The 21,281-nt window shown below is 32.3% G+C and overlaps 1 protein-coding gene across 1 annotated transcript; it reads left to right on the top strand.

Annotated features, from left to right (window-relative positions):
* The first annotated feature begins 960 nt into the window (after positions 1-960).
* LOC110445199 (transcription factor 21-like) lies at positions 961-20,849 on the top strand. Its single transcript, XM_021489682.1, has 2 exons — positions 961-1,615; positions 20,513-20,849. Exons 1-2 carry the CDS (start codon positions 1,328-1,330, stop codon positions 20,633-20,635), a joined length of 411 nt encoding a protein of 136 aa, XP_021345357.1. The 5' UTR covers positions 961-1,327; the 3' UTR covers positions 20,636-20,849.
* The last annotated feature ends 432 nt before the right edge of the window (positions 20,850-21,281 follow it).

Genomic DNA, 21,281 nt, shown 5'->3' with positions numbered 1-21,281 from the left:
TTGTTGTTTGGATAGACCTTACATTCCGGCGGATAAGTCGGCACTGGTTATCTGTCGCCGGAGAACTCTCCTGCCATAGAAATAGATATAGCGCTAGTTCGGTTGATATGTGACTGAATTCACGATGTTCACAAATGTATAATATTTAACAAACATCTTCAACCTTTGGTATACACTTCTATAAATGAAGATGAAATGTTTATGTACAGTATGCAGTGTTCGTGTCACGTGTAATATGGCATAGACTTTTAGAAATATTTTTTTTTTCTGTTGCAATGTTATTTTATTCCGCCATGTTTGTTGCACATATACATATGTGATTTCCTGTAACTCAATTGCATGTGTCCGAAAGGGAAAGTACAATTTGTGAAATGTGTGATAATGTATATTAAATGAATGTTTAGCAGATCATCTCGAAATATAAGCATATCATAATGTATATGTATAGATTTATCTATAGCACATTTTAAACTCATAATGGTGTCAAGATAACCTCCTTGTTCTGTATATATTTCATACATATAAATATTAGCATATACATGTATAACGAAATCTGATTAATATCTCTTCAGAAAAAACCACGTATTATAATGATACAGTTATTTTTAAAATATTGTTTTTTTGTGTGTGCTAAACCGTAACTGTGAACATGACCGGTGTTTATAAAACCAAACTCACATAAAGTGTGTATTTGTATAATATAATAACTTGGCAAACTTACTGACGGATACACTCGCATAACTATCAAAGTTCAATCACAACAAACTTGAAAATACACAGCGGAAGATGAAACTGTTTCTGCAGCTATCGTATGCTAATCCGTAGTAAGTTTCTAAAATTATAGTTTTGCGGTCATCATGTAAGTAATTAACACCACATATTTGCATACTAAGGCGTTCCTCTGTCATGTACAGCGTTGCTCCGAGCCAATAGTTACAGTTAAGTCCAGTCACGTGGTCCTGAGGTCATACTTCAAACGTGGCCGTGACAAGGTGGCTGCTGATGGATGTGGAGGCCTCCCGAGAGCCGTCCCTTCGTGAATCTTACTATAAAATAAACCATGGATCACTTCTGATCGCTCACGTAAAGAAAGTGTCAGTCAACCAGCGCCTTGTATATATGCTTGTAGGTGATACCCATCGTCCCAAGACACCGACACAGAACTCCACAGAACTCACGCTATGACTTCCGAGTCTTCATGATTCCTAGGTTTAGTGGCACGGCTACGGACATGTCTTGGTCATTCAAAAATGGCGTAGGTCTAACGGACTTACGGTTATGAAAGTAGCTCCAAATCAGTGTCTGCACTTTTATTCAAAGTGACACCATGCCTCGAAGAAAGAAGGAATTACAATCAAGTGACGATGATGACTCAAAACAGCAAAAACCTGTTCAAAGAAACGCAGCAAATGCGCGTGAACGATCACGCATGCGGATACTGAGTAAAGCGTTTGTAAAATTGAAGACCACCCTACCCTGGGTACCCGCAGACACTAAGCTGTCTAAGTTGGACACTCTTCGTCTTGCGTCCAGTTACATTGCTCACCTACAACAGGTACTGGATGCTGAAGATGAAGAAGGGGCTGAACTACCCTCATTCCATCCTCTCAATCTGGTGAGTTATATTGTACTTAACACACATCCTTGATCTGGTGAAGTATTTAGAAAATCAATATTCCCCTCAATATTCCCCTCCTTCTATTTTCACTTTCTGGTTAATTGTCATTTAAAAACTGATATTACATAAAACATAACAACAATATTTTAAATGGTTTTTTAATAATAAGATCTCACCGAGACCATCATTGCTTACAACTAATGGTTTATGAAATGACAAAAAAACAAATCCACTTTTTTTACCTTCCATAAATCATAGCTTTACCCTTTATAGAGAATAAAGCTATGATTAATGGATGGTATTATTACTGGTACATCAGTGTGAAAGCCTGCCATCTTCACCGTCCAACATTGTTAATATATGTATAATTAATTAATTAATTGAAATTGAAATTGCTTCTTGATATAATTTGTTTATGTCATTTGCAAAAACGTTTGATTATGATATGATACAATATAAGCCTGTTTACAGTCATATATAGAAAAAAGATGTATTCTTGTAAGATTATACTGGAGTAAAGATGATACAAATACGATGATTTTATAAAAAGATAATTTACTCTTTATCGCTTCCGTTCACTCTCTACAGTTCAAGCATTATACAAATCAACTATATATTATTTGTCGAATATATTCATCATGATATTTTGACGGTGAATTTACACAAACTTAACAAATTCCATTTAAAATAAATTGAACAATTGAAAAACACTAACGTTTGATTAACTTTTTTTTACTTGAAATCAAACTTACCATCGACTAATGCAGCACATGGATACCCGTTAGTTATATATTATGTGAAATCTATAATTGTTATAAAGGATATTGATTCCACCTCTATCAAAGAGGAAGTGAAGAATATGCTTAACACTGCGTTTTAAAAGCAACATTAAAGACATATATAAACTTTTTCTCTCTCTAATTGTCAAAAAGTTGTCATACACAAAGAATTCACGGTTCATGTATAGAAGTAAACCCCGGATAATGATTTCATCAAAGATGAACCACATATTACACATCTACGAGAATTCAGTGCAACCCAGATATGTATGATTTGTGAATATTTTATCGCCGAAATCAGAAGAGTATAAGCAATTGACTAAAATGGGTGCGATGAGTGTGAGATAACTCACGCGCACAACATTCCAGCTAGTGAGAGTTGTTTTAATTCGGAGGTTTAATGACAGCTGATCCGACAGAAGTGCGAGAAACCCGATCTACAACGTTCTGATAGAATCTCAGATTTTTCGGTCTGTCAACACTCCAACTGGCTAAAACCAGAAATCTAAATCTGTGTTCCAATTTTATCGAAAGCAAAAAAAAAAAAAAAAAAAAAAAAAGACGTTTTGTAAAGAAAAGATATATTTGTTGTCTATAACTAACACACGAATTAAGATACATGAATTAATAATTCATTTTCCATCCAAATTATTCAATATTGCTTTCGTTCATTAAGAATAAACATTACGTAATATCAGGAAATATTACGACAAAGTGAATCTTGCATTACGCCCTGGCTTGTTCAATCTAACTAAATCTTAGTTATATAGATTACTGTTGGCTTAATACACTAATACAATTTATGTTAATGTTATATTTTATCCAACAAAACAATTATTTTACCGTTTTGTCGTCAAGTAGGTTTTGATGTTGCATTAACACGCTAGCTTGTTTAATACAAATTAGTGGGGGTTAATACACTAGTTAATACAAAGTTATTGGCAGATTTGATATATCTCACTTGTTTTACAGGTCCGATATCATGTCCATCTATATTGCTTTAGCACTAGGCTTTGTTTGATTAAAAAAATAATTCTGTTTAACACACTAGTAAATACAACGTTAATGGTAGCTTTGATACATGTTAGATTGGATACAGTTAACCTTTTTTACATTTAAAAATTCGTGTTAATTGATGTTGCTTCAGCACGCTATCTTGTTTAATATAAATCAATGGGTTTTTTAACGTAATAGTTAATACATGTACAATATAAATGTTAAAATTGATACAACTCAGTTATTTTACATTTCCGCCATCAACAATTTTATACTACCTTCAAATGTATATAGTGTCTAAAAAGACTAGAAGATATCAGTGATAGTTGGTTGTTGTGGTGTTTAAAGTATTTAATGACCCCCAGTGTTGAGATAATAATGTTAATATGTTAAAGATATCCGGGGTGTAACATTTCACTCGTTAATGTAGCACTCTTGTTTTTATTTATTTTTATCAGTAATAACGTAACAGGCTAGTCATGGGTGCCTTATTGGTTTGTGCGATACGACTGTGGTAACGGCGACCATGCTCGGGTCATCTAGGGTGAGACATGTCCATAAATAACGTCAGGGTCCTGTCCTCAACATTACTCCACGCTCCATATCTCAGTAAGGCAGTATTATTTACCACAAACTCATTTTCCATATCAATCCATTTCGCTTGATAATTTAGTTTAATACACTTTGATATTATATAGGTTCTCGTAACTGGAATTGTTTTATAACTTGAACCTTAAATCATGTTTTGTTAGCATAATTTTATATTATATTGAGTTCTTGGTGATTGATTTTTTTATGGGAAGCAAACAATTACATTATGTCCGACAAGGCTGAAATTATTGTTGATTTATTATCAGTGAAATCGATATGGATGTATTGTAACTGTTACTGTGCAATTATTTCACCTTATTAATAATGTTCTGCTCGAAAATTGAATTTACTCGAAAAAAATATTCATTAATTAAAATAACAAAGTTAACTTTGTATATTATAACGTTTTTCTGCTCCCTAGATATTGTATGTATCGTTTGGTTTGTTATATTTTTTACTCGTTATTAAAAGATAATAATTCTAATTGTTAGACATATTTTCTTTGGCTATGAATACATAAGCAATACATTGATAATACAATGTAAAGCAACACCTGTTTGCTCTACTCTGTTCCTTTAAATTGTTACTGAAATGATACTGTAATTTACATATAGTACAATGTATACATATTGTATGAGCTATGGACATCCATTAGGAAATAGCAAACAATCAAATGATATATTCATTAGCTAGTTACAATTTACAATTGCTGTTTTCCGTTCTAAATATTATTAGATATCATTTATTTATATACAATATGAAGTGTTTAAGTATGTTTTGATGCATGATAAATATCACTTGAGTATGGCTGCATCTTTCCAAATTGTAAACAATTGTAAGTACTCTGCATACCGGAGGCCTTACAATCTATACACGCGCGGTATACAGCAACTGCGAGTGATCTGAAGCACGTGACTTGAAAAGCTACGCCGTGTTTACCTTTGATCTCAATATTTATCTTCATATGGAATGTGCAATATTTTACAAGGAGCGATATCTACGCCAATTTGTCCGTGTCCCTTTTCGGCCCCGACCTTTGACCCAGACAGTCTCACTGACCAACACGCCATTAAAACGTCAAACAGTACAAGCGAGATAATTTTGGCAAATTAAAGCATTTGTTCATTCTTTCTACATACATCAAGTTATTGGTTAATTCTGTTGATTAACACTTGAAACACGTACATTGTACGTTACTTTCTTACTGGTTAGTAGTCTGCAAATACACTACATTGTTTAACACTATGGTAGAAAGGCTATTAAATAATTTACATTGTACCACCTTGAATAATAGCATTACAAGAATTACGGGAAACCTATTATGTATGAACCAGAAATTCGATATAAAATATGAAAAAGTATTTCATACTTTAATAAAAGCATGTATGATAAATACCTTTACCCTTCCCGTAAAAATATTTCCCATTTTAGGTTCTGTGAGTATTTTATAATTGGAAATATGTTCATATTTACCTTATATTTCATCAATATTATCAATTTAACAGTAAGACCAAAATGTGATACTACACACGGGAGAACTTTCGCAAAACATACGCCCTACGCTGGTACAAAACATATTCGCCAAGTGTTAATTTCGTTCTTCACCACGATTTAGGCATTGCATTTGAACCATTTTTCACAATTAGAATTAAAAGATTTGTTTATGTTTTACGTGTAATTCTGACACACACAAAAGCAGGTCCTAATACACACACTATTTGTAACTTCACTGAATAAATTAAGAACTCACAATTATTTGTAACGTCACGTGTAACATGTAATACCTCAAGGCAATGACGCCCTATTAAATGACCTCACACAACTTTTCGTACTCTATTTGGTCTATTACCCCAATCTTGTGTTGTCAGCTGTTTAATACGTGTCCAACTTAATAAAGTGAATGTAACTCACTTGTTACTTATGTTTTACTTTAATTAATTAGGACTTATCGTACTTACTGCTTATCAATTGGAACGACATGTTTTACCCTTCGACCAATATACTATGATTCTAATTTGACTTGTATTAATGCAATTTGCCATTTAAGATGTTTTTTTCGGTTGTTTTTTGGGGGGTTTNAGTACTTTTCTCAGCCATTATTGATTTTTCATGTCTTTCCTGGGGATACCATAGTTTTAAAAGAACATAAAACGATGAACGAATTTAGGAAAAAGGATATGCTCCCGCCATAGAACGTTCTATACATTTTTGTTGTTGCATTTCGTTGCTTCATAATAAAATGCATTTCATTGTAAAAATAAAACAAAAGCTACAGAGTGTTAGAAAAAAAGCAAATGTCGCGCCTATCATGACGAAACGCTATTAGATATATCATTCATTACCAAAAATGTGATGGGCCGTTAAGAAACTCATTAAAATATAATAACATTACCCAAAAAATAAGATAAATGTAAATCATATCTAGAGCCGGCGGAATCATGTCTAAGAATTCAATTTAACTGCTTTACATATGAATATATTCATTGGCTAAATTTAATATTCGGGAATAATACTAGTTCATTAACTTTGTTAAGATCCATAAACATATCTATTTAGCAGATATAAATATAACCTGTTGACAAAATCACACTTAGAATACTAAGAATAGGTAGTTCATGCATATTTATTATTCATATCAATTTCATAAATATTTAAATGACAGTCATTGGCAAATATTTCTTTACGGTTCATAAAAATATCATTAATATCATAAAAGTTCCTTTAAAATACTTAAATAAAGCAAATATGACCAAAGCCGGACTTACTGGTATTTAATGACTGTCTGTGGCGTGATATGTCACAAAGTAAATAAAACAGTTACTCAAACAAACGATGTTAGAAATACGACATTCATATTACTGTAACGAGCATGTGAAAGTTTTCAATGTTTTGGTTTAATGTGTATCACGTATCAATCCCGAGTTCATCCTAAGCAACCTTTTTATTTCTAAGATTTATTTTTTCTTTTATATTTCTTCGTATTGATTGTATCGACTTTATGATTTATTTAGTTTTACAAAAACCTGACGATGTGGCACGCTTAAGTACCCGTATGACAAAGATGAACGTAACACACACACACACACACACACACATACACACACGCACACGCACACAAACACACACACAACCACACACACACACACACACACACACAACCACACACACACACACACACACACACAGAGGTGATTGTACCTTTAAAACTTAGTAATAGATACAGTAAACCAAAAACGAATTACATTGCACCATACACTGTTTCGTCCTTCTAGGACTCCTCGGTGATGATAGAGGCCATAAATTTGAAAATCCAAATGTTCTAATCTGCTGTTGAAACTGAATGGTAGTTACGTAAAACCCATTAATTATTAATTAAAAAACCTCCGAAGAGTATTGGTTGATTTCAAATTAAATAATGAATAAAGCGTGTAAATAAAGAACTGTACCACTACTCAAAAGGGCAAAATATGGTCACCATGGTTACAGCAAACATCGGGCACTAAAGACTCCACCAGCAGAGTCCACCGCTTTGTGAAATAACTCGTGGTAGACAACAGAATATACATGTGTATACACTATTCAATCGCATTCCTAATGAGGAATTGTTCATGTTTTATCATGGAGTAGAAGTCATAAATTTTACGACACTCGTTTCTTTTATTAAATATCTTTAACAAAGTAAGATCCCACTTATATCACGCTTACGAAAAAACAGTTATATATAAATGTCCTAGTTTGCAGTTTACACAACCATGCATTACATACATTAGAGTATTGTTAATTTAACCACGGCTGACTATCAAGTGTTTTACTACAAAGATTGGCATTTTGTCTGACAAAAAAAGTCCCAGTAATCCAGCTGTTTTACCATTGAGGCACATCAGCTTGGAACGAAAGTGGCTAGTGTATTGAGGCGAAACTGAATGAAGTTTGCTGGAGTATCTAGTGAGAATGAAGCTGGCTGGAGTATCTAAGTGAGAATGCAGCTGGCTGGAGTATCTAGTGAGAATGAAGCTGGCTGGAGTGTCATAGTGAGAATGAAGATGGCTCAATTATTGGGGCTCGCATGCTTATAGAAGGAATGATACATAAACTAACAATTCATTATGACAAACATTGTCGTAAAGTACTCGTAATTCATTATTACGTATTTAATTATTATCTATGAATTTGTTTTTAATGTGCAGATTGCAATATACACATATGAGGCCTTTACTTTTTTACCCGTATTATGTTTTCAAAGTTTTTGTTCTATATTTCATTGATAGAGATGATATTGAAAGTGTAGACATATTCAAATTAGTTGATATTGTCTTCTTTCCATGTCCTTTCATTTGTTTAAACTGATATTGTTTTGCAACTGATAGTTAGTCTATTCTAATGCACGATGCATTTGCAGAAGGGATTTTAATTGAACAGCTAACAGTGCCAAAGGACATAAGTTATTATCTGTATGATTTTTTGTTTATTATTGATTTTAAATTCAGAAAATTATTTTATTAAAACTTCTTTATTAATAATAAAATATAGATATTATGATATGCTATTGTTATAACGCGATTTAAATTAGTTGATTATAATGCTTGACTATCAGAACGAACAAAAATTGTAGTAAAGAGCTATGGAGTAATGAATTGAACGAAAGGTATTGTAAATATGAAATGGAGATAAACGATGTATAAATTCATATTATTTTTATGTTTGCCATTTCGCCATCAAAATGATACAAAATATTGATGAAGTTTTCCTTTCTAGAAACCTTTCATTTACATTATTGGAACATATGTCTAAACCTTTAAACAACAACATATAAGAGAGAAAAGATACTTGATCGATCGACAAGCACATGCGTAAGACTGTGTCCGGTTATTCCAATTCATACAGAAAATGGATAATTAGCGCGTAATTAGCATCCCTATTACACATGGTATGAAAGATTGACAAGGTGACATATTCACACATCATCATGGTATTAGTTTTCTGAAATAAGTATGCCAACATAATGCTAATTAGTTGACGCAATTAACCAATCGTCAACTTCCGTGATTTTCTGTTGCAACACCTGAGCAGCACAAATAGGATAAGAACAGATTTATTTTGAAGCTATCAAAAATGTATCATTCAATAATTACTTCATCATTGATATTAATATCAATATTTGATAATATCAAAGATTTCATTTCGAAAAAATGATAATTCAAAAACTTAATTCGTAACTAGTTCCTTGTCAACCATAAAACAGTACATGTGTTAGTTTTGGTTAAATATACATATTAATCGATCAGTTTATTACTAAGTTTCGACACTTTGATTAGTCGTAATCGTGACCAATGAAATATTGCGGCTTAAATATTGGCACCCTTTGTTTTCGTACTCCATACTAGGACGTGAACCTGTTATGTTAGTACCATATTAGATGCCAACACTTTACTAGTTATTAAAGTTACGACTATTTACAGTAGGTAAGGTAGATTTTCCTTCAATTATCAATCAGTTAAACATCCTTTTATATTGATACATTACAATAAAGTCTGTGGAACATGAAAAGTCAATAAATAACAGGTCGTCCCGAATTGCTTTTTAAGTAGGGTATCAAGAACAGATGGATCCTCAGACTCAACTTTCTTTTATAAAAAGAACCTGAATCGAGACAAATCTGTTTTAAGTTGTATATTGCTGTCTAAAAAACATGCCCTCATCCAATAATCATTTTTCAGGCATTTGATGGATAAAGAGACAATGCGCAATCAATACTGTAATGATATTTCATCAATTAAGATGTCTTAAAAATATGATGTCTTAAAAAAAGGTTGTAATTTGTGTGCATTTCAATTTACAGGAAAGCAAAATTATCATTCTTCATTTATTATGACTCCTCTTTAAATATTCATGAGTAAAACATCCAGTAATATTATCTTATTCTTTAAAGAAATATATAAGGAGAACGCGAGGTTACAAAATGGCCATCCAAATTAATTTTCGATTTCTTTTTCGAACATGGGAACTATGAAAATATTAACTCTCTAAGCTGAATGACCTTAAGCCAAATATTTAAGCATAATATATGTAAACCATTCCCTTCATCAAACAATATTAATATGTTAGTAGTCTTGATAGCAATTTGAATGTCTCGGAAATATCTTATAATTTTATACGTGCAGCTGATTTTGAATCATGAATTTAAACAAATAAAGGGAAAACTAAAATTGAACCAAATTGATCAAATGAATATTACATGTTAATCAATGAATAGAGAGCCAAACAAAGCCGACAAATTAATAACTACGCACGGTTACATTAAATCGGATGCAGCATAACACGTCTTTTGCAAACTAGCGTTGTCGTGAACGGTGACATTTCCTTGTAATGTTTATCTTTGTTAATTATTTCATTTTCTTTTCATGAGACACATTTGATGAAGCTCGTTTCTTTTAAATGAAAATTAAGTTACTGGAGTTAAATAAACAAAACAGAAGGATTAATTTACAAGGGAAACACCAGAACCCAAAGTCTAAACTCAAAGACGACAGCAGGAAATGAAGACGCATTAAAACAAAAAGGAAAATGAAACAAAAACTATGAAAGGATCCTTTAAAATTATTGGTTCATTGAACAAGACCTTATGTTTTTGTTTATTGTTAAAATATTTTGACAATGATTAGAAAGAATATTACATAAATTATAATATCATTTATTTGATTATGTCAGATTGGTTGTTTTTGTTTCTAACTTTCGTTCTAACAAATAGAAATAAATATTATTTCCATCATTTTTAACACATGTTCTACGCGTCACTTTTTGTTTAAACATTTTATGTACTAAATGATATTGTATGCAATACTTGCTTGATTTTTGGAAAATCTGCCTCAACTTGATTTTTTTTTCTCGTCCCTAAATGATGATAACTTTAGAAGAAGAAAAAAGCACTATTGATCAATTTCTTATGGAAATGTCTGAATACAAAAAGTATTTCATTGTCAGTTAAAGAGTATTTCTTTATTTATATTTGATCACATATGAGTTAAATGGTACATGTGTAATTTATTGATTAATGGGTATGGTTATGTTTATATTTTTATTGATGGTGTAATAATGGTTATGTTATGATAAAAGATGTTATGGAGCAAGTGAGCTTTTAATGTTATGTATATTCAAACACTTATAAAATCATGATTATGTTATGTATATATTATGATGTAATTATGTTGACATGGTGTAATTTTATAGAGTTATTTCTACATCACATATGCTCATTATTCTGATAACGTTTTGTCGATAACTGTACTTTTTTTTTGGGGGGGGGGGATTTCTAAGCTAGAAAAATAAAATAAAAACATAAACATTCCCAAATAACAATAAGCGTTAAGAAAAAGATTAAAAGTTATTTTATCCTCATTTGAACGGAAACAATTCATTGTTACACACACATAAATAAAATCTAAATACATTTTGTTTGATGAAATTTTTATTCTCTAGTTTCAAGTACATTGATTTGATAAATATTTACGATATAGTACATGAAACGATTGATGCGAATTAAATTTAAAATATTTTTACATTTGCATATAGTACTTTGTTTTGAGATTGATGAAATCGTCGAAACAATTTGCTTTTCCTACATTCATTTTAAATCTAAATGTCTTTTAAATTTAACCACAAAAAGAAAGTTATCCCTTTCGATATGGTCGGTACCGTCAGGTTAAATTAAAATTTGTCGTTGTCGATAAGATTATATTGATATTTATGATCGATGCATATATTGATCTATGTTATAATGATCTCAACAACTCTACAATAATAAAATAACAACTATAACAGTTATACTCATATCATATTACACACACACATGAACAAAGAATGACCTCGGACACATACCAAGAACAACAGCAATACAGAACCTAATAAGCCACATTTAGGATTAATTTACAGTTCCGTTGTCTGAGTGACTGTGGGAAAAATATGGATAAATACAGAAACTCAAATATAGACGTTAAAAATAAATACTTGATCATTGTTTCTATTTGCCATTCAGTTGATTACAAACTGTTAATGTCATCTTATCTACCAGCTACCGGTCAAAGGCGATTTAAACCACTTCACGAAGAAACTGAAACACATCAATCATTTTTTTAAAACCTTTACATAAATCAATTCACCAAAAAAAAAGAATCATACAAAACCATACTCATGTATGTTGATCATTTTTTAGGGATATAATCATGAAATCTTAAAAGTAATCTTATTTGAAATTAAAAATAAAAAATAAAAAAAATAAAGTCATCATTAACATCACAAAGGCAACAGAGTACATATTAATGCATTGAAAAATGGATTAAAAAACCTAACTTTATCTTTTCTTAATTTATTTTTAAGTGTTACAGAATGTTGTATAATGATCAATCTTTTGTTTTAATTTACAGTACAAACACATGCATTTGAAGGCATTCCTATTTACATATTCAACTTGTGAGATAACAACCCACCTTTTACATCATATTAACACATAAATTAGAACTGTTTCAATATTTAAATCAGGACAAACGTCGTTTACATGCGTGCATTCGTCACCTATAAAACGTGATCGATATTGGTAAGAGTACCTGCTACCTCTCGTAAGTGCTAAAGAATATTTATATCACAAAACTTAAAACAAGGAGAATTAATAACAGAGCGAGGACTTTGCTGACAACACCATTAAATTATATACGGTTTAGGTCGGCGCTACCTACCTCACCGAAACAATCGCTGAGTTTAATAGTTGTAGAGTGAAAAAAAAAGCTTGTGAGTGCCGTAAATCACCTTGGGCTGTGGCGGTGACATGTTTGACAGGATAACACTTATAAACCGTCCCACCGTCATACACCTCACACCTTACACGCCAACCCCCCGCGTAGATTCAACACTCATTTACATGCTAACGATAACTTTCCACAGAAAATTTTCCCAAATTTGAATAAGTCATTTTTTTAAATTGTCAAAGAACTTACGAAAATAAACAACGCGTGTACTAAGAGGCTGACAAATGGCGCCTTTCTCAGGTGAGTTATGCACGAGGTCGCGAGGCTGTGTGGTCTTCGTAGTGAGAAGTCTAGGCGGAGTGCATTGATATTTGCCCCAAATGTATACATTATGTCTACTTGATTGTATTTTCATACCTCTCTGACAATTACCATGTATTCAAAATTTCCTCAATCATATCAAAACATAATTTTGATGATAAAAACGTAAGTGTCTGTCCTGTTACTCATTGCAGGTCTCATGTGAGAAGACATTTAGTTCAAGTCGTTGCGCTGGTTTCACACGTTCGTGTTGTATAATATGTAAACAGAACAATCGGAATCATGAATATGCATCGATTCATTTATTTCTCATTAGTGTAGCTGTTAACTCATTTGCAAATTAAAAGATTTACGAACATTGAAATAACGCCGTTATAGAGACAATTTCATTGGCCTACACCTGAAGTTTTTATTATAAAATTAATCGAAATATAAGCAAAAAATACTTGTTTATTAATTGATGAAATATGTTTTTGTAAACCTTCCAAAGTTAGGTTTCGATTCAATTTAGGGATGAAAACAAGAAATTATCGAAGTATTGACAAAAGCCTTAGTCAAACGGACCTGGGGCAAAATATTGACAAATTAAAGAAATTTATATTTCAGTTCCTGATTTACTTTTAACAATGTAAACCTTTAGTTATAAAAATTTACTTTATTCCTACTGTCCTTGCCCTACTTCTGTTCCTACTTCTATTTTACAGTGTATTTATATAGTTAAATATTTATCTTCCAATATTATAGTTCATGTTTTATGTAGCTAAAGATGACAATTTGGGTGTCAGAATTATATTTCATGATATTCTGTTGCTTAATATGATGACTTTGGGGTTCAGTATTATATTACACGTTATTCTGTAGCTACGGATGCTGACGCTAAGGGTATCACTTTTATAATACATGTTATTCTGTTGCTAAGGATACTTACTCTTTGGGTTTCTATATAAAATTACACGTTATTCTGTGTCTAAGGTTGCTGACTCTTTGGGTTTCTATATAACAGCACATGTAATCATGTTGCTTAGGATGCTGACTCTTAGGGTTACTAACAACATCACATGTTATTCTGTTGCTTGGTATTCTGACTCTTAGGGTCACTATACAACATCATATGTTATTCTGTTGTTTGGGATGCTGACTCTTAGGGTTACCATACAACATCACATGTTATTCTGTTTCTAAGGATGCTGACTCTTAGGGTTACTATAAAACATCACATGCTATTCTGTTGTTTGGGATGCTGACTCTTAGGATTACTATACAACATCACATGCTATTCTGTTGCTTAGGATGCTAATGCAAAGGGCTCCAATTTTATAATTCATGGTATTCTGTTTCTAAGAATGCTGACCCTTTGGGTTTCTATATAACATCACATGTAATCATGTTGCTTAGTATGCTGACTCTTTGGGTTACTATATAGCATTACACGTTATTCTGTTTCTAAGGATGCTGACTCTTTGGGTTTCTATATAACATCACATGTTATTCTGTTGCCAAGGATGCTGAATCTTTGAATTACTATTAACCATCACATGTTATTCTTTTGTTAAGAATGATAACTCTCTGGGTTTCAACACTATATTGCCTGTTATACTTACTATTTTGTTGCTAAGAGATGCTGATTCTTTAGGTTTGAATATTATAATACATGAAATTCAGATACAAAGGATGATTATGTATTCGGTATCAAATTTTGTATTGTGGTATGATGCCACATATAACGATTGATAATACAAATAATTATTGATTTAGAAAATAAACGAATTTTAGTAACTATATGTACGTCATAAAAACCAGACGTCTAGCTTCAAACATTCGAACAAGTTTTCAATGTGAAACGTTAAAGTCTTAAAATTTCATTTGGTCCACTCTATTCGTTTGATGTAAGTTGGCTGACAGGGAGATCACCTTTTGGCGCTGTACTCGACTTTTCTTCTGACTTATATTGTTGTAAAACGTTTGCATGAACATCTTGAACACCTGAAAATAGTATAAACGCCTTCTATGAACAGTAAAACCCTCTCTATCTCTCAATAGTATTTAAAAACTTCTTTCGTCAGCCTACAAAAACGAATTCGAATGTTACACAATTGTATAATGTCAAGGAAAAACAAAAATATCTTGGGCCTAGAATCGCACATTATATTAAAATGGAATGTACATCAAACCAACCGGAAGATGATCATTTATATTAACACGCTAGTGTTAGCTATGTGTGTAAAGAATTGATTTAAAAGACTTTCCAATGTGCTTTTAATATAAATAAAAGTGCGTCGAAATCGGTGTCATATCTGGATTCACAATTACGGGTAGTATGTATGGCCTGAACCGTATTGTTTTGTCAAATTCGTTTGGAATAAAATCAGTAAAATAGGCTAGAAGTATGTTGAGCATTTTAATATGGGGTATGCAGTGAGTTTCTGATGACCGAATTTAAAAATTGGTGAAAAACGCTAATTGACTAGCTTTCCAGAATTTGTCAAATATTTTATAACAAGGCGACAATTTGAGAAATCATTTTTGCAGCCAGTTACACAATCTGGAATAACATTTTCCTATTTCAAAATTTCAAAAAAGCTTCAGATTTGAGGGAACGGTAAAAACGATAACAAACATGATTCCAAAGTTCATCAGAACACATTTAAAAATGATGACCGATATGTTGTCCAAAGCTAAAGTATTTTGACTTTATTGTGAATTTGTCAAAAATAATTAACTCTAACGTCTGGATTGTTTTCTCATGGTATGATGGTAGATTTGAGCATTGATTTTGTATCATCTTTCTCGTTGTTATTGGTAGAACTTAAATTACAACCAAGATCAGATTTCATGTGTACTTGTTACCTTTTCACAAACAATGAGAATTTGTTAAGCAGCCTAACTGTTTTTTAAGATACGGTGATGTCATTATTATCAAATTATTTAAACAAATTATTTTAAGCATGCTGTTTGGGGGGAAATTAAGTCATATAAATATAAATATATAACTTATAACATTTAATATCACACTTTGTTTTTTATAGGCATTGGCACTAGTGATCGATACTTATATCACTTTCTATAAAAACATATTGATGATTACGAGCATATCTTATTATGTCAACAATATCAAGTTTTATTGAATAAAAATAATTATATGATCAAATGTTTGGTTTACAGAATTGAATATTGATAAAACATGTGTTATGGTTTTTAACGAAGTTTATTTTCCTTGCTCCTCGTTGCATCAGGATTTACGTTTCCGGGTTTTTCCCCAAAGTTTTTTGTTCGTTGCAAAGTTCATACAAATATATTCTCTAGATGTTCCTCAGTTTCATATATATTTTCACCTTTTTTTTATTTGGACAAATCTTCCCTCACAATTTCATGGTTCATATTATCCGATATTTATATACAATTTTAGGTCGATCTCAAGAATTATGTTATCCAATGAACAGTAATTGTATATAAAAAAAAAAAACCTGAATATGCAAGGGAACTCAGTCCAAAAACCGCAAAGGGAGAATACCGTGGTGTCATCGAAACCATAATTCAAACTCAAAACCGATAAAATATAGCAAATTTGAACACAAAAAAATATGAATATGAAAACGCTTGCAAAAATACAAAGAGAATAAGATCAGGGTTTCCGAAAGGGTAAGCGTCAAAACAGAAAATGAATAAATAAGATAAATAAAGGAATCATTTGATGGTTGTCAAAGTTTGTATTTTTTATTTTATTTTATTTGGGTAAAATGTATATTTGGAGCGTTGTTTTAGGGATGGATCAGAACGATTTGTTGTATTATGTAAATGTATCAACGACTGTTTGAGTGATGGTCTGACATTAGAGGGAAATGTTTAAACGGATGACGTTGGTTACTCAGCACTAAATCTACGGGTCATATGTCAAATTTCTCACCTCCCAGGTGATAAAGTCACAAGCTCCAAATACAAAACACTGTTTAACCTCTTACAGTACACTTGAAATCAGGGCATATCATAGATACATTGTCGTTGTATGTATTAAATGTGTCATGTTTCAATGGATGGTACAGTTCAGTCCTACATTTGTAAGACAATAAGACAAAGCATTTTTTCTAAATAAAGGGGTATTTTTAATCTATGCAATGGTCACTTGTTTAATGAATTTTTGAATGCGCTAAATGTAAGCAAAGATATAGTAAAATTTGGTCGCATTTCGGCATTTGAGTAAATTGACATTTATTTAAAAGGTTTGGTAATTTGGTTAGGTTTGTTAGTGCTATAAGTTCAGCCTGCTACGTCAAATTGACAGCTAAAGTTACTTAAGGACATATTTTTGGTGTAGGAAAGCCGGAGTAAACGGACAAATAGAAGAAATAAAAAAAGAAGGGTGAATGAATAAAGAAATGTTACTACTGTTAAATCAGAGATTTTCTTACGGCCAAACTTTCGTGGTTTCTCGACACAACAACTTGTCTTGCGTACATTAATTCGTGGATTAGGTGTACCTACTCAAACGGAGAATGACTTTATATGAAGCTCGTATTTTTTTTATGGACATGTGCATTCGCGGATTAAGATTGTCCACGAAATCATTCAAATCAAAAATCATCCAAAATATGTATGTTTGGGTTGGAAATATTAAGGTACCTTGAGAATAGAAAACTGTTTACCTTACCTATATTTCGATGCAGATAATATTGAATAAGAAACGGTATACTATATCATTCTTTTACGTAAACCTTAGTTGAATTCAAGTTCGATGGAATTATGGCAAAATGTAAAAACATTTTTGCAAATATCTTTTTTTCAATTCTCTCCATATCTCAGTTCCAGATTACTATTCAATAATGCAATCCCTTTGTTATGAAATTTACTTCTGTTTCTGTTTCTATTGCACATTGGTATCGCTGATGGGGTTTTTTTTCAGTATGATATTTTATGTTATTCTGTTACTAAGGATGCTGGCCCTTTATGTTTCTATGGAAGATGAACGTAACACAAGCAAAGGTGATTGAACCTTAATAATGTAGAAATCAACACAGTTTGCCAAAACCGAATTACACTGCGTCATACACCTGTTTCGCCCTTATTGGATTTATCGGTGATGATCTAGGGGCAATAAGTCTGAAATCCAAAACGGTGTTAACCACTGTTGAAACAGAGGGGGGGGGGGGGGATGAAAACACATAATTCGTGTATTTAGAGCAAGCTTATAATTACCTCGTGGAACCACACGAAAATGAGTGATTTTACAGTATAGTCATCCAGAAAAAGTATGTTGTGGTTGGAAATATTGAGTTACCTTGAGAGTAGAAAATAATGTACCTTAAGCAGATAATATGGAATAAGAAATGGCGCGATATACGATACTTTACGTCACAGAGTGAATTATTCTAGCTGGACCTAATTCAGTACAGTTCCAAGGTATTACCCTCAGGTCCCTGTTTTTTTCCGGGTACTCCGGCTTTCCTCCACCACCGAAACCGGGCATGTCCTTATATGACCATATCTGTTAGTAGGACGTAAAACACAGACAAACAAAAGATTGTCATAGTACACCTTTCCTACATTTTTTTTTTATTTCAGAATAAAACATGTCAATTCATTCTTTTGATCTTTGATAATGCTGATGAGTCTTAACGGGCCCCAATGGTCATATGGTACAGTAAATGTTTACTTTGTTTCGTTTTCTTTATTGACCTACAAAATTTTCCAAAAGGTATTTCCTTCTTAATTGGTATGCTCGATAAAAAAATATATCTGTTTTTACTACAACTAAATAAATATTGCTATAGAGGTATAATATGTAACGACGAAACATAGCTTCTCACAACAATACTTCTTTTTTTCTAATTTCCTAAATGAAATGTATCATTGTCTTCCTAATTTGTAAAAGTCTGTGGTGCCGGTGTGGTAAGTTGCAAGAGAAGGTAGAGAGGGGGTTGTCAACTACTCGACAACACAGCCCAGGGGCCGTAAATCATTCATTCTAAACTGTCTCTTCATAAATCAAATTGACACACCATATCATCTTTCATAAGACATTTACTACTGTGAAATGAAGGATATTTGATTGTTGTAGCGTAAATTATACGGTAACAAGTAACATTGTCACATTGTGAGGTAGTTCACGGTGGCATGACCAACAACGTAGTGGGGAGGACCACAGACACTGCTGTAATGTATGGTACAGTTCGCCACAGACATCTCTCTCGGTAATTAGATAGGAAACTGTTGACTGTTATAAACTGGCTCCCTCTTTCCATATAAACCTCTTGTCGGGGCCGGTGCTGTGACGTCACAGTCGGGAGCCGGCACGCGCTGATGAGGGTCCAAATGGACAGTTATTACCGTACAGGTAAATTATGACCTCAGACGAAAGTAAATTTTTCTCCGGACATATTCAAGGATTATTCTTGTGAAATGCCACCGACTATTTTCATAATTATGATTTATCATACAACGAAAAAGGACCCATAAATTAGTATTTTAAGTGGACGATTTTCTGTTGATCTTGATAAATCGTTAAGAAAGGACGGCGCTTCATCATTCAAGGTCGATGAGCCTAATTAGGCTGAACAAGCCACAAGTACAGGACTTCACACGGCGACACATCAGCGTTATGAATCAACGCCTCTAAGTACTTAATTATGATTTATATTCAATATTCTACATGGACAATACTGCCTCGACTTTTATCTCCCATATTCAAAACACGTCTCCGCATAATCTCTGACAATTATTGTCCTTGTTTCAGCAGAGGCGGCGAAGTGTGGGCCTTTCACAATTAAGTAATTACCGAATTGAATATTTTCATTTATCCATCACCGACAGTAACAATATTGGACTAAATATCACAAGTTCTCTTTTTTAATTTATTTATCAAACTACTCTAAAAATGTCGAATAACAATTATTACACACACTACAAATGATCATACAAATATGTGAATTCTATAGATAGAAAGGCACTAGATAAAATGTATGAGTATCCAAACTAACTATACATATAAAATATAATATGTGTATCGTATTTATGTTAAATATTGGTGGTAAACATTTATAAATTGTTTACAAGAGAGTCTAAACAATTCCCGGTTTTTTCTTAATTCCTTTTGTACCGTTAAAATTGAGATTGCGTTAACTTGCACAAATGGAGTCTTTAAATTATGACAATATTTCATTTTTATGTTTGTGCGTCATGTAAACTGTATGATGTTATATATTTACCCGATTATTCATAGAATACATTTTAGATTTTTTTTACATTTATAGGTCCTGGTTACATGATAAACATAAACTAAATATATTGCTAGAGTCTAGAATGCTAGGTTGACGGCCTCAGGATAGAAGACAACTTTCACTCGCGAGCGTCCGCCATCTTCTTTCCATATTTACCCGAGTCTTATTATTATTATTTCATTCTGTACTCTCCATACTATTTTTTGTTCTGTATTCTGTGTCATCATTAATCACATGCTTTCGGGGTTTTGGTTTCAGACCTGGCCGTTTAGTTTCACCGGAGGAAAGGCGAGTCCAAGTTCAGATGGGAAGTCTCCCGATCACTTGAAATCCCACATGGACCATGACGAAATGTCCAGCTGCAGTGACATGATGATTTGACGTCACTTCCGCCACAGTCGCGGAGTAAAACAGGAACAAAAAGACAATGAAATGTTGTGAAATGGCGTGAAATATTAATCTATAACTGAAATCCATGTCGGTTAGATACTGTATATATATATAAACTGAACAATGCTACGTTAAATGTGTTTAAATCTATCGAAACTGTTATTTATTATTACTCATTGAAAATGAACATAGTCTAGAGTTATAACATCATCCACCTGTCCTTGTTATCTGTTATATACGGACTTTGTTGGATATCAGAGCCCTTATAATTTATTCAGAGAATGACATCAAACGAAACACGAAAGTTTACTTGATTGAAACATAATCCAAAACTATTATTCAATAAACAAGCAAATTGGGTAAATGAGTTGAACATTGGCAAATTCCGTTATCACAAATACAAATGCACTGCAATTTGACAACAAAACATGAACAGACCTTTAAAATTTCAAATGTATAAATGTTAACTCACAACGTAAACATACACAAGAATATCAAAAACGTACATAATGAACATTTATAATTAATACTATCTCGAAAAGTTAATAGATTTACTCAAATTAAGCGAATTGGTGAACAGGTCCACTAGAACAGATTTACTACAGTCTTACACACAAGGTGAACAGAAATACGTATA

This window comes from Mizuhopecten yessoensis, unplaced genomic scaffold (genome assembly GCF_002113885.1).
Source record: "Mizuhopecten yessoensis strain PY_sf001 unplaced genomic scaffold, ASM211388v2 scaffold2111, whole genome shotgun sequence".
Classification (NCBI taxonomy): Eukaryota; Metazoa; Mollusca; class Bivalvia; order Pectinida; family Pectinidae; genus Mizuhopecten; species Mizuhopecten yessoensis.
This window is presented reverse-complemented; position numbering and strand designations above follow the sequence as displayed.

Bases quoted from the DNA above. Each gene is read 5' to 3' on its own strand.
- LOC110445199 (XM_021489682.1), top strand. From the start codon at position 1,328: ATGCCTCGAAGAAAGAAGGAATTACAATCAAGTGACGATGATGACTCA. The intron at 1,616-20,512 runs GTGAGTTATATT...TTTTGGTTTCAG, and splicing joins CATTCCATCCTCTCAATCTG to ACCTGGCCGTTTAGTTTCAC.